The following is a 14,832-nucleotide window of genomic DNA, read 5'->3' as shown; positions in this document are numbered from 1 at the left end:
AAACTCCCCGCCCAGTTTTTTGTTTGTTTGTTTTGTTTTTGTTTTGTTTGTTGCCAATCCTAGGGCTTGAACTCAGGGCCTGGGCACCATCCTTGGACACTTTTTGCTCAAGGCTAGCACTCTGCCACTTGAGCCACAGTGCCACTTCTGGCTTTTTCTGAGTATATGGCACCAAAGAATCGAACCCAGGGCTTCGTGCATGTTAGGTGAGCACTCTACCACTAGGCTACACGCTTGGCCCAAGATTTTCATTCTTTTTGCCCGTCTCGGGGCTTGAACTCTGGACCTGGGCGTTGTCCCTGAGCTTCTTTTTGCACAAGGATAGCACTCTACCACTTCCGTCTTTCTCTGTTTATGTGGTATTGGGGAAAGGAACCCAGGGCTTCACGCATGCTAGGCCAGCACTCTACAGCTAAGCCACATTCCCAGCCAGGAACTTCTTTATTTTTGTTCAGTCGTGGGATTTTAAACTCAGGGCCAAGGCACTGTCCCTGAGATTTTTGTGCTCAAGGCTCCGCTTCCGATTTTCTGGTGGCTTAACTGGAGCTAAGAGTCTCATCAACTTTCCTGCCCAGGCTGGCTTCGATCCTCAAATCTCAGCCTGCTGAGCAGTTGGTTTAGAGGTGTGACCTTCTGGCGTCCGGCTTATCCCCAAATCTTAACACCAGGCAGAACAATTGGCAGATCTAGGCCTTAATTTTCACATCTGTCCAATGGGACGACAACCTCCTTCATAGGGGGTGGCAGCGAGCACCGGGAAAGGCCAGGGCGCTTCCCAGACTCCACCCATGGGTGCCTGGAGGGCGCTCCTGGACTAGGGGAAGGCGCTTCCTCCACGCGCATGCGCGGCCGCCGCACGCTCCCACGCCTGCGTACCCCTGGCAAACTCGAGCCTGGACGGGAGGCGATGGGGGGGGCGGAGCCTCCTCAGGGCGCCTGCGCCACGCCTGGCCGTGCGTCGCGGAGGGCGGGGCCGCGCAGGCGTACTAGACAGCCCGGCTCCGGAGCATAAACAAGAGCGGGGACGGGATGAGGCGGCGGTTGGTCCTCGAGCGGCGAGTGGCAGCGACTGTGGTGCCGAGCGGGTCCCGGCGCCGACCCTGAACACAGCCTGACCCGGCCCCGCGCGCGCCTCCCCGCGGGCCACCCGCCGCGCGCGCAGCCATGAACCTAGCGAGCCAAAGTGGCGAGGCCGGCGCCAGCCAGCTGCTATTCGCCAACTTCAACCAGGACAACACGTAAGGCCGGGCCTGGGGTCGGGGGTCAGAGGTCAGGGACGAGCCTAGGGGGTTGCCTCGCGGGGTCACCACCCGGCCTCCCGCCCGGCCCGGGAGGTGATGGAGGCGGAGTGGAGATTGAGACGGGGGCGGGGGTCGTCGGATTTCCTCCTGCAGCGTCAGGGCGCCTGACTTACCTGGACGGGGGCGGGGCGGCGGCCGCCTCCTCACCTGACTGCCCCTTCTTGCTCAGCTCTCTGCCCACCCCCTCCCTGTTCTCCCCTCTGGCCTTTCTCCTTGTCTCCCCAATGTCTGAGGCCTCTGGCTCCCTCGTCCCCCTTTGCTCGATCTCCTGGTTTTGTTTTGTTTTTGTGTTTTGTTCCATCGCCTTCCATCCCTCTGGTCTTATGTTGGCCAGTTAACTTGGTTGTCCTCTCCAGGCAAACTTGGCCAATCAATAAACACGTCCTGACCTCCCTCCGATCCAGGGGGAAACTGAGCCACGATGATTCTTCCAGGGACTTTTCCCCAAGAGTTTTGGTGCTTCAGGAGAGGGACTCATTCTTGGGGGAAGGCAGCCCCCTCGCCTCCACACCCAGTGCCAGCCTGTGGATGCCAGACCCTGTTTCCCTCCAGGTTGCTGTGATTGTGGGTGAGAAGCAGGTGGTTCAGAGGCTGCCTGGATGACCCGTGAGGATAGTTGGAAGATGAGAAAGGATGATTTATGACACTGGAAGGGAGAAAGAGCCATCTTGGGAATTGACTAACAGGAAGTGATGTAAGAGGATGACCAGGAGTGGGTCACTTGGCATCATGCTTAAGTTGGTTGGTACTGGCAGAATGGTATTAGTGAAGTAGGAAAAGATATATATATTTTTTTCTTTTCTAATTTGAAAGTTACTTGCAGAATGGAAAAATGACCAAATGGAGGCAGACAATAGTTGTTCCCCCAAATTCTCCAGATTAGTAAAGACACAGGCACAGTGGTGCCATATGACAGTTGGAAAAGGGCTTATCACCTGGTCCAGCTACAGATAAAACACTAAAGTTATCTGGGTCTTTAAAGATGCTTAATAGTGGAATGAGTGTTGGAGTGGAATCTTGTCTCCTGAGTTCTCTCTTCCAGTGTTCTTTCCACTCTGCAGAATTCTGAAAACCAAGTTTTAAAATACTGGTATAACAGTCTATAAAGATTAAAGCTATCAAATACTATAGCCAGCATGCAAAAACTGTTTGTATTGGGTGTGGGGTTCATACCTGCAATCCCAGCTCTTCAGGAAGTGCAGATCAGGAGGATCATGGTTTGAGGTCAGCCTGGCAAAAAAGTTAATGGCCACATCTCATCTCAATGAGCTGTGGTGGTCCATGCCTGTATTCCAGACATGGAAGTTTTTAGGTAGAATTTTGGCCCAGGCCAGCCCTCACCCCCCCAAAAAATAAAAGACAATATTTGAAAACTAAAATAAAAAGGGCATGGAGTCGTGTGGCTCAAGTGGTGTAGTGCCTTCCTAGTGAAGTGCAAGTCCCTGAAATCAAATCCAAGTACTGCCAGGAAAAAAAAAAAAAGAAAAAGAAAAAAACTATTCCGGGCCGGAAGTTTGGCCTAGTGGTGGAGTGCTTGCCTAGCATGCACGAAGACCCGGGTTCGATTCCTTGGTACCACGTGCATAGGGGAAAAAAAAGCTGGAAGTGGTGCTGAGGCTCAGGTGATAGAGCTCTAGCCTTGAGAAAGTCCAAGAACAGGGCTCAGGCCCTGAGTTCAAGCCCAGGACTGGCAAAACAAACAAACAAACAAAAACAAAAAAAAAACTATTCCGGCAACCTGTTAAGTTTGCTATAATTAGAATAAAGTATCCGAGTAGGGAAGAAGAAATCTAAAACCTATCACGATTTGGTTTATATGCCCTTAGTATTTGGGATTTGTCTAAATGAAGAGACTCTCCAAAATGTTTCCATGGCATTTTCAGCTTCTTGGTACTTGTTATTTACACCAGAAGGAAGTTGATTGTAGAACATTCTTGTTCTTTTTTAAATGAGCCACTAAATTGCCTATGTAATAAACATACTCCCATTCCCTCCTGAAACAGGACCTTTTCGTTTAGACTTGGAATCCTAGTGCCCAAAATACCTGTGTCATAATTTTGTCTCTGGAGACCTTGATATATGTAGTATTAGCATAAGGCAGAAGGAGTGCCAAGTGGAGTTCCCACTTAGAGCTCGTTGATCAGCCAGTGGGACTGCCAGACTTGTTTTAAAGCTACATTGGAAAGAAACCCAAAAGTTTTTTTTTGTTTGTTTGTTTGTTTTTTGCCAGTCCTGGGCTTGAGCTCAGGGCCTGAGCACTGTCCTTGGACTTTCTCAAGGCTAGAGCTCTACCACTTGAGCCTCAGCACCACTTCCGGCTTTTTTCTATGTATGTGGTACCGAGGAATCGATCCCGGGTCTTCATGCATGCAAGGCAAGCACTTTAACCACTAGGCCAAACTCCCGGCCCAAACCCAAAAGTTTCTATGGAGAGACTTTGTGCCTTCTCTCTTTCCTAACTCCAGAACTTATTTTCTTAGAGGAATGCTTTTATTAACATAGTCAGACCAAAATTATATAAAAACTAGAGTAACAACATTTTTAGTAAGGTGTCCATGTTGGCCTTGGTCCACATTTGTGAAGGACAGGGGTTAGAGGCCAGTTCAGGAGACAGAAGCATGCTCCACAGGAATGTCACTTTGCCTGCATCTTTTAAACTAAGTCTAACAACACCATATCCCTGGCATTTCAAACTGTCACTGTCTTATCCTTTCCCTTCTTCCTGGTCATTGTGGTTTCAAATGATATGATTGATTTTCCTTTATTTTCATGGTTCTTCTCAAAGTATGGCTTGAATTTTGCTTTTTTTTAACCATGTTTTGTTTTTTGTTTTGTTTTTGTTTTAACTAGAAGAGTGAAAAAAGACAGCAAGAGCATCTAGTTGTCGTCACCCTGACACTGACTGATTAATTCCCATCCTGGCTTTCTGAATGTAACCGCAGAAGGCTGATTGATACTGGAACCCTTCCTGGCTTTTTGATATTGAAGTTAGACCAGGCTATATGGGAAACGATTGGTGGGAGGGTCGTGATCCAAGGTCAGCCTGGACAAAAGCATAAATCCTACCAGGCATGATTGCTCATACCTGTAATCCTAACTACTCAGGAAGCTGAGATTTGAGAATCACGGTTCAAAGGCAGCCTGGGTGCTAAGACTCTTATCTCCAATTAACCACCAGAAAAGCGGAAGTAGCACTGTGGCTCAAGAGGTAGGGCAGTAGCCTTCAGCTGAAGAGCACAGAGACAGCGCCCAGGCCCAGAGTTCAAGTCCCACGACCAACAACAACAACAGAAAGCATAAATCCCTAGGACTGGGAGCATCATTTATGTGTTTGAGTACCTGCTTAGCAAGTGCAAGGTTGTGAGTTGAAACCTCAGGACCTCCACAAGGAGGAAAAATGGAGAAGCTAACTAGTGACTTTAAGTGGCAAAGGGTCTGTGGACTCAGTGGAAATAGTGGGGACCACAGTGTGGTGAGTGCTGCTATGGCCATACTGGTCCTAGACATTGCTGGAAGGGATAGAAAGAAGAGGGGGGCTTGGCCTCCTTGGCCTCGATGTCATACAGGGTCTAGGGACTCTGTCCTCATCTGCAGATCAAGATGGCTTCTAAGGGTTCCCAGCCTTAGAGATGGGGTTCCTGTGCCTGAGGTGCTGAGGACATAGTTGAGAAAGGCAGGGCATGACAGAGTCTAATGCGGTAGCCTGTGGCAAGGAAGCTGTCCTGGGGCCTGTATTGTGAAAGATTTGGTGCCGGAAAGAGCTGTGCTCTGGATCTAGGTGGCTAAAGGCCTTAGGACTGGCCAGGGGCAGGTGGGAGTGGAAACCTGTAAGTCTGTGGCAGGAGCTGAGCCTGCCATAGACTGGGTGGGGGCTTCAGAGGTCCCACGTGAGGGCACCAGGTCCTGCTGGTTTGCTGGCAGCCTCAGGGCAGCTGCTTCCTGTTAGAGCACTGCCTGATCCCCTTCACCCCAGCAATCAAGTGCTCACCCCTGTAATCAGGTGTGGCCTTCAGAAGGAAGACAGTGGGAGGAAGCATATAAGAAGTAGCTCCTGGAAATTGAGGAAAAAGATCTCATCTCCACCTATTCCTATAAATGGCTGCCTTTTAGATGGGGAATACTCAAGTTAAATTCAGTGACAGACTTTGGATTGGAGATGGTAGGTGAAAGCAGAAGCATTTGTTTGGCTTCCTCTCCAAATTGGCATTAAATGTCTGGAAGATACTTGAAAAGGCCTGACCCAAGGGTAAGAAAGGAGGTGGGGAACCAACACCCTGTGCTGCCAGAGGCTTCCCCTATTCTCCACTGAAGACATACCTGGTCTCTAAAGGGATGAGAACAGAACAGGAGCTCTGAATTTGGACTCCTCTTAGTAGCGAAATGGGTTATTAAAACTCCTCTTGTGATGTGTATGTTGCTAGTTATCAGTAAAAATTAGGAACATTAGAGCAAATCTCATACTTATCTGCAGTCTACCTCTCCCATTCTTACATCGGGCATTTTATGATCAGGTGAATCATGTTTTGTTCTTTTCTTGCTGGTCCTGAGCTTGGGCTCAGGGCCTGAGCACCCTCATTGAGTTTTTGCTATGTAGGTGGTACTGAGGAATTGAACCCGGGTCTTCATGCATGCTAGGCAAGCACTCTACCACCAGGCCAAACTCCTCATCCCTGACTAGGTGTATCATGAGCAGTGATTAAAAGCAGAATCTCTTGTGTTAGAAATATCAAATGTAAGCATGCAAACACAAATGTGTGCTGGGCACTGAACTCAGGGCCTCACCCTCATTTGGCCTGTGCTCTGCGGCAGAGCTACCCAAGCCCCCAACCTCTCAGCCTAGTATAAAACCATCCTCCTCTCCCTCCATCACACTGGGAAAGAGCCTGCTCCTGCTCTGCTGGGTCTGTATCACAGAACTACCAGTGTTGTGTTTTTATTTCTTACTGACTGGAGTGCACCCCTGCTTTTGTAGACCTTGGGGTTAGAATTCTAGAGGCATGTAACGTTAAATCAGTTTGTGATCACCCAGAGCAGACGTGGGCAAAGCCTTAGTTTGAACAGCTTCTGTCCAGCAGGGGAAGGGAGGGACACAGTTGAGCACTAAGATTACTTTCCATTTGTTCTAGGACCCCATTCTAAGGCTCCCCTATTTGGCCCTTGGGAGAATCCCCCTAAGCTTACTTTATACTTAAGGCTCATCAGCATATGGTAGTGTGGTTTCTAAGCCAACAAGAAGTCAGAGGGAGCAGGATGTTCATGGTGATAGGATGATCTCAAGGGAAAGCAGTGCTGCAAAACCAAGGCAGGAAATAGGCTTGGGAAGGAGTCCAGCGCCTCTCACATTCTGTGTACATGCTGCCGCTGAGCTACAGGCACAACCATGGAAAGTACCTTCATAAAAACACTGGATTCTGGCCATCTGATTATGTACACAAAACAGTTCAAATGAATTCATGAGGCATGTGTGGTGGGCAGTCCCAACTGCAATCCCACCTGCAATCCTAGCACTGAGGCTAAGGCATGAAGATCTCAAGCTTGGGACCAGCCTGAATTCCATCACCTGACTTTGTCTTGAAAAATAAATGACCTTCCCTGTGATTTAAGAACACAAGAGAAATATACAATTTAGATTTAATTTTTAAAATTCTCTTTAAGTAGTTGTACAGAGGAGTTGCCATTTAATAGAGCAGTTTGTGAATATAGTACAGCACTTTTGGCTCCCCCCCCCCCCCCCCCCCCCGTGTATGTGGTAATGAGAAGCCGAACCCAGAGCTTCATGCATGATAGGCAAGCACTCTACCACTGGGCTACACACTTGTTCCTAATTTTTTTTTTTTTAAAGAAAAATCACATAGACTCATAGCTAGCCCTGTTTGCTGTGTTACACGTCTCTGCAGCCCAGGCTGATCTCTTGATCATTGTTACCTCTTTCTATATTTTTATCTGTCTCTCTAGAATTTTTTCTTTTTTGCCAATCATGGGCTTGAGCTCAGGGCCTGAGCACTATCCTTGGGTTTTCTCAGGGCTAAAACCCTACCATTTGAGGCACAGCACCCCTTCTGGCTTTTTCTTTTTTCTTTTTTTTTTTTTTCCATGTCTGTCATGGGACTTGAACTCTGGGCTTGGGTGCTGTCCCTGAGCTCTTCAGCTCAAGGCTCCCACCCTGTCCATTGAGCTGCAGTGCCACTTCTGGTTTTCTAGTGGTTAATTGGAAAAAAGTGTCTCATGGACTTTAGTGCCCATGCTGGCTTTGAACCTCAATCCTCAGATTGGCCTCTTGAGTAATTAGGATTGCAGGCGTGAGCAACCACGCTTGTCCCGACGTTTTCTATGTATGTGGTACCAAGGAATCGAACCTAAGTCTTCATGCATGCTAGGCAAGCAGTTTACCACTAGGCCAAACTCCCAGCCCCTAGAATTTTTTCTTAATTCAGAAGTAGTAAAAATAGTAAACTTTAAAGTTATCTGGGAAATACTTGCTTGAACACCAATTCACCAATTTTATTGCCATAATCTTTAGGTTTCCTAGATATTCTTGCATTTTTTGTTTTGTCGGTTGTGAGGCTTGAATTCTGGGCCTGAGTACTGTTCCTGTCCTTCAGCTCAAGGCTATTGCTCTAACACTTGAGCCACAGCACCATTTCTGGTGTTCTGGTGGTTAATTGAAGAGTAAAGTCTTAGAGGCTTTTGTGCCCAGGCTGGCTTTAAACTGTTATCCTCAGATCTTAGCCTCCTGAGTAGCTAGGATTACAGGCATAAGCTGCCAGCACCTGGCTTGTATTTTTTGTTTTTTAATTTTTTTTTATTTGATTTGATTTTTTTGCCATTCCTGGGCCTTGAACTCAGGGCCTGAGCACTGTCTTTGGGCTTTCTTAAGGCTAGAGCTCTACCATTTGAGCCACAGCTCTATTTCCAGCTTTTTCTATGTATGTGGTACTGAGGAATCGAACCTGGGTCTCCCAGCATGCTAGGCAAGCACTCTACCGCTAGGCCAAACTCCTGGCCCCCAGCTTGTTTGTTGTTTATTATTATTATTTACTACTTTTCAAAATGTTTAGAAGTATTACTAGTAATATCTGAGCTAATTAGTTATATATAGGGAGGTCCTTGTGTTTTCTTTTTCTTTTCTTTTCTTTTTTTTTTAACCAGTCCTGAGCTTGAACTCAGGGCCTGGGTAATATCCTTGGGTTTTTCTCAAGGCTAGTGCTCTGCCACTTGAGCCACAGCAGCACTTCTGGCTTTTTTTTTTCCTGTGTAAGTGTTAATGAGAAGTCGAACCCAGAGCTTCATGCATGATAGGTAAGCACTCTGCTACTAGGCCCCGCACTTGGCCCTATTTGGGGTTTTTGTGTGTGTGTGCGTGAGTGTGTGTGTGTGTGTGTGTTTTAAGAAAAAAATCATATACACTCATAGCTAGTCCTGTCTTTGCTCTGTTACACATCTCTGCAGCCCAGGCTGGTCTCACACTTGTGATCTTTCTGCCTCAGCCTCCGTGGTGCTAGGTTTGCAGATGGGTACCACCATCTCTGCTTTAATTTAAAATATTACCAGTTCTGATAACATTCCATTCTCACAGTGTTTGGTCGATGTGTCTATGGAAGAGGAGGAAGTCTCATCTTCGGTAGATGGCATTGTATTAAAGTCCTGCACCTGCCTTTGGCTTGTCATGGAGTACAGATGTGTGAAGGATGAAGTATCTGTCTTGCCTCTGGGTTCCAGTCTGTCCACTTGTTTTCACTCAGAGGTTGTACACGATGCCATGTATGTGATTCTTCTGTCTCTCCCTCCCTCCTCCTCTCCTCTCTCCTCTCTCCTCTCCCTACCCTGCTTCTGCAGTGCTGCTTGCTTCTCCCTGCTGTCCTTGCAAAGTTAACCCCATGGGAAGAAACTTCCCTCATTGTCCCTGTACCCCATGTAGGGGTGGCTAAGGAGGGCAGCCAGCACCAGGCCCTCAGAAGGCTAGCAGCACAGCACTCATCTGGCTCTGCCCTGCCTTCCACCCCACTTGGTCATGGCGTGGTGGGAATGGTAGGGGCCATGTTGGAGCTGAGCCCCTGAGTGACAAGTGTGTTAGGTGAGACTTTAGAATTCAGTGCTGGTATAAGAAGCACTAAGAAGCACACACTGCTCCTGTGCCGTGCCCTGGCACATGAGCAGCAATAGCAGAGATGGACCTGCTGCCAGCCTCTGGAACCACAGAAGGTAGGAGAAGGTAGGAGGAAGCTGCAGTGAGCTTGTGTGAGAATCAGCTTTTCTTTCTTTTTTTCTTTTTTTTTTGCCAGTGCTCAAGACCTGAGCACTGTCCTTGGACTTTCTCAAGGCTGGAGCTCTACCACTTGAGCCTCAGCCCCATTTCCAGCTTTTTTCTATGTATGTGGTACTGAAGAATCGAACCTGGGTCTTTGTACATGCTAGGCAAGCAGCCTACCATTAGGCTAAACTCCCGGCCCCCAACTTTTCCTTCTTTCCTTCCTTCCTTCCTTCCTTCCTTCCTTCCTTTCTTTCTTTCTTTCTTTCTTTCTTTCTTTCTTTCTTTCTTCCTTTCTTTTTATATTTCAACTGGGCACAGTGGCTCACACCTGTAATCCTACCTACTAAGGAGGCTGAGTTCTGAGGATCAAGGTTCAAAGCCAGCCCAGGCACAAAAGGATCTGAGACTCTTGCCACCTAAAAGGGAAGTGGGGCTTGGCTCAAGGGTAGGGTGGTAGCCTTGAGCTGAAGAGCTCAGGGACAGTGCCCAGGCCCATGACACCCCACACACACATACACACACACAAAAAAAAATTACGTTGTTGCAGCTGGGAGTGTAGCCTAGTAGGAGTGCTTGCCTAGCATGCATGAAGCCCTGGGTTTGATTCCTCAGTACCACATACACAGAAAAGACTGGAAGTGGCGCTGTGGTTCAAGTGGCAAAGTGATAGCCTTGAGCAAAAAGTATCTAAGGACAGTACCCAGGCCAAGAGTTCAGGCACCAGGACTGGCTAAAAAAAAAAAAAAAGTTATTATAAAAGTGATATATAGAGGGTTTACAGTTGCATAAGTCAGATAAAGAGTACATTTCTTTTTGGACAATGTCACCTCTTTCCTTGTACCACCCTTATTTCTAAATTTGGCTTTTTTGCAGGTCCCTAGCGGTTGGTAGTAAATCCGGTTATAAGTTTTTCTCCCTTTCTTCTGTGGATAAGCTGGAACAAATCTATGAATCCAGTAAGTGTTTGCTTTATTTTTTCCTTCTTAAAAAAATACAGACCTGGGACCAGGAGTTTGGCTTAGTGGTAGAGTGCTTGCCTAGCATGTACAAAGACCCAGGTTCGATTCCTTGGTACCATATACATAGCAAAAAGCCAGAAGTGGTGCTGAGGGTCAAGTGGTAGAGCTCTAGCCTTGAGAAAGTCCAAGGACAGTGCTCATGCCCTGAGCTCAAGCCCAGGACTGGAAAAAAATAAAAATAATAATTTTATTATTTAAAAATTAAAAAATGCAGACCATGGACCAAGAGTTTGGCCTAGTGGTAAAGTGCTTGTCTAGCGTGTACAAAGACCCAGGAATGGTTTAACTTCTTGGGTTGCCATTTTACAGCATCTGAGCTGCCCATGTGTCACTGGCCATGTAGAATAGAGGGAGGGCTATGGAGCAGTAGAAGGGCTGTGAGCTTGGGTTCCTTGGCTCATTCACTTACTGTTGGCTTAGGCTACCTCATTTCTGGGTTGCTTTTTACTATTTGCAGAACAAAAATAATGCCTGTGTATATAATTGTCTGATTTAAAAATCAGTGGCTCTGGGGCTGGCAGTTTAAGCCTAGTGGTTGAGTGCTTGCCTAGCATGCACGAAGACCTGGGTTCAATTTCTCTATACTACATACATAGAAAAAGCTAGAAGTGGTACTGTGGTTCATGTGGTAGAGCTCTAGCCTTGAGAACGCCCATGGACAGTGCTCAGGCCCTGAGTTCAAGCCCCAGAAGGCCCAAGAAAAAAAAAAATCAGTGGCTCTTTGAAATAGTATTTGTAGAAGAAATTGTAAATCCAGATCCTCACTGGGATTATTGGAGATTCTCCTGGAGATCTGAGAAGTCCAGGTTCCCAGAACCCATTGTCCAGTTTCCCCCCGTAGGAACATGTTACAAAGCCTCAGGACAGTGTCACCACCAGAAAAGTGCCATCTTCACCCTGCAGGCTTATTTTACCCATGTTCTGAGTTCTAATCCTATGGTGATTCCTTTATCCTCCTCAAAATATGGAATAGAACCCCTCAGCCTCCTACCACAGCCCCTTATCCTGGTGACTGAATTTATCTTTCTGTCTCACGTTGGAAAGTTTCATAGGTTTTCTGTTGCTAGAACAAAATACTCGAGACAAGACAACTTGGCTTGGAGCTTTAGGGGCATGATGTTCATATCACAACAGTGTTGGTATGGGTCTCCTGGCCACATCACACCATAGTAGAGGGCACAGGCCACACAGGAGCAGGTGATCACATCTGGAAGCCAGAACAGCTGACTGTGACCAGGGATGCATCTGTTATAACAACCTTTTAATGATCTAAGGCCTTCCCCACAGGCCTTGCCCCTAACAGCTCAACCATCTCCTTGTATTGCTGCCCTGAGACCCACAAACACACCATATTCAGACCACAGCAGACAGACCTTTAATGATTGGTGTTTTGGTTAGCACCATTCCCTAGGTGATCCTCCGAGCTTACCATTACCTTGCCCCTTTTGTTCTCTAGTGGTGTTTTGTGGTTGTTTCTGGTGGAGAACATACAGGCTGATTCCAGATAAGGTTGCTGCGAACATTCATGTAGAGAGTTTTTGTTTGTTTTTCTCAGGGCAGGATCTCATGATTGAAGCCCAGGCTGGCCTCAAACTCATGGTCCTCTTGCCCCCGTACTGGGATTGCTGGTGTGCACCACCATGCCAGCTCTTGTATAAGTCATTGTGTGGATGAAGTTTTTTCTTTTTGGAGATGAGTGCCCAGCAACCATAGCACATGTGGTTTTGAAGAAACTGACCTTTTGCAGGGTGATTGCACCATTTTACCTACCCGCCAGCAGGAACTGGTCTGGCCCCTCTGCTGCACCACTGCCCTTCTGGTGGCATGGAGCTCTTCCACAGAATTCCCTGTCCCCTTCTGACTGTTGACAGTGAACGTCTTTGGTTGCTTGGCACCACCTGCATGTCCCCTTCAGGGAACTGTGAGGCCGCCTGTGTCCCCTCTGACTGTTGATTCTGTTGAGTATCCTTGGTCCTGGCTGGCCGCGGAACCTAGGTCTGTACAGAGCAGTTCTGAGCACCGGCAGAGCCTCATTGTAAGGGGTCTGCCATTCACAGTGTTCTGGCTATAGTTTGGGCGGTGGGTGGGGGGTGCCTATTATTCTGGCTGTACATAGGGGTGGTTGGGGAGCTAGGTGTTCTCCCTACTAACAACACCAGTCTCACATGTCAGTGTGCAGGCCCTGTTGGCTCTGCCGCTTGTGTTGGTGACCATGAGTGGTGTGTCTAGTTGCTGGAGACCAGGAGAGATAGCATTCCTGCCCTTGTGAACTTGTCTGTAACTAGAGCTGAGAGTTCACACGTGTATACACACCCTGCTAACAGAATGCTCAATAGTGAATTCCAGAGGTTAGCCGCCAGCAGGGAGGGCCAGTCTCCTGACTTTAGGCACCCTCTCTTGCTGTGGCCAGGGGACATCTCTGCTCCCCATGCCCATTGTCCCTTGTCTGTTGCCTGGAAGAAGTGCCCCAGGCCACGCTTGCCACAGTCTCCTGCTTAGTAGCTTCCTGCTGTGTCTTTGCTTTGCTCCTCTGTGGTCATCGCTGCTGGTACTTAGTGAACCTTCCACCTGGGTTCCCCATTGAGGTGGCCTTCCTGCACACCTTTCCCTGTGTGACCCAGCTTCCTGACCTCAGCACCCAGCATTCTTGATCTCCCACAGGACCTTTCCCCAGAAGGTGAAGGGTAGCCCTGTCTCTGGAAAAGGAGTTCCTAGCCTTCATGACTGGCGATACATGTCCCCATGCAGTTCCTTGATCATGCTCTCAAATGCCTTCCAATCCCCACAGATGTCTTCATAGTCCTCATGCATACATTGCAGGCCCAACCTGCAGAGTCCAGTGGCTCATACCTGTAATCACAGCTACTCAGGAAGCTGAGACCTAGAGGATGGCAATTCGAAGCCAACCAAGGAAGAATGACAGGACTGACTCTGGTTAACCAGTAAAATACCAGAGAGGAGGTATGGCTCACATGATAGAAGCAAACACAACATTGAGTTTAAGCCCTGGAACTAGCACACACATACAGAAGCTGGTCTTCATTCTTCATGAAGTGGACTCTTGGCTGGCTTTTGGTGGAATAGCATGTGAGGTATTGATGGTGTCTATAAGGAAGAACTAGATGCTGGCTGGCAAGGGAGGGCAACAACAGGATTCTGTGTTCATTCTTCTTTGATGTTAAAACTAGATGAAGTGGACAAAGCATTTTCAGGCGCACACTTTAAATGTAAGGCATCCTTCTGTTAAGCTTTTCAAGAAGCTTTGCCTTGGCCTGGGAATGTGGCTTAGTGGTAAAATGCTTGCCTACCATGCATGAAGTGCTGGGTTCAGTTCCTCAGTACCACATACACAGAAAAATCCGGAATTGGCACTATAGCTGAAGTGGTAGAGTGCTAACCTTGAGCAAAAACAAGCTCAGGGACAGTGCCCAGGCCCTGAATTCAAGCCCCATGACTGGCAAAAAAAAAGAAAAAAAAGGCTTGGTCTCTGAGAGAGAGAGAGAGAGAGAGAGAGAGAGAGAGAGAGAGTGTGTGTGTGTGCGTGCGCGTGCGTGTGTGCATGCGCGCGCGTGCAAGGTTGTTTCACAGCATTCTCTTGCAGGGGGACAGCAAGGACCCTCACTTGATATCCCAGGTTTGGCTTGTCTCCTCCCAGCAGTCATGAGAAAAGCAGATCTCTGGCTGTGACAGAAAGAATGAGCCAGAGCTAGTCCTGGAAAAAAACAAGCTTGCAAGTATCTTTCACCCTGAGAATGCAGGAGGAACCACAGCCTGTGGCCTGCAGCTTTGTTAGCCTCACTGCCTGCACTGTTGTCTTTGCCCACAGAGCCCAGTGGCCTAGCTCCCAGATGCTTGGCCTGTTAGCACCTGTATGGTGCTTTACTTTAAAGATGTGTAATGTTTTCAGGCAAGGCCTCTCGTCCCATCTTCTCCCCCGGTAGTAGGCAGGACAAATCAGTGACCGGCTTTGTAATTTGTAAAATTGTCCTGGGAGGTTAGTGTTGCACACTTTCCTTGGGTGTTGTGAATGAAGTTGGGGGCCATATGCGTGGTAAAGCACTCAGTCCTGAAAGCTGGCATCTGTCCCCTTCCTTGGCCCCACACTGGTGATCTCGTCTGCGTCTTTGGGTTAGGCACTGGTGCATCCGCCTTCCTTCTTAGTTGATGGACCATGTGGTAGCTGTGTGTTAATGTCAGTGAGATCTGTGGTAATGGAATCTGGGGACACAGATCTAGCTTCCAGCAGGCCCGTGGGAGGCAT

General features: G+C 48.0%; 1 protein-coding gene across 1 annotated transcript in view; it reads left to right on the top strand.

Annotated features, from left to right (window-relative positions):
• Positions 1-995: 995 nt before the first annotated feature.
• Positions 996-14,832, top strand: part of Wipi2 (WD repeat domain, phosphoinositide interacting 2) — a 29,832-nt gene continuing 15,995 nt past the window's right edge. The window contains exons 1-2 of the mRNA XM_090329820.1: positions 996-1,238; positions 10,426-10,508. Of these exons, the coding sequence (XP_090185946.1) occupies positions 1,165-1,238; positions 10,426-10,508 (157 nt within the window). The 5' untranslated portion in view covers positions 996-1,164. The remainder of the gene's footprint in view (positions 1,239-10,425; positions 10,509-14,832) is intronic.

Source organism: Megascapheus bottae, chromosome 3, assembly GCF_031878675.1.
Source record: "Megascapheus bottae isolate mThoBot1 chromosome 3, mThoBot2.hap1, whole genome shotgun sequence".
NCBI lineage: Eukaryota > Metazoa > Chordata > Mammalia > Rodentia > Geomyidae > Megascapheus > Megascapheus bottae.
This window is presented reverse-complemented; position numbering and strand designations above follow the sequence as displayed.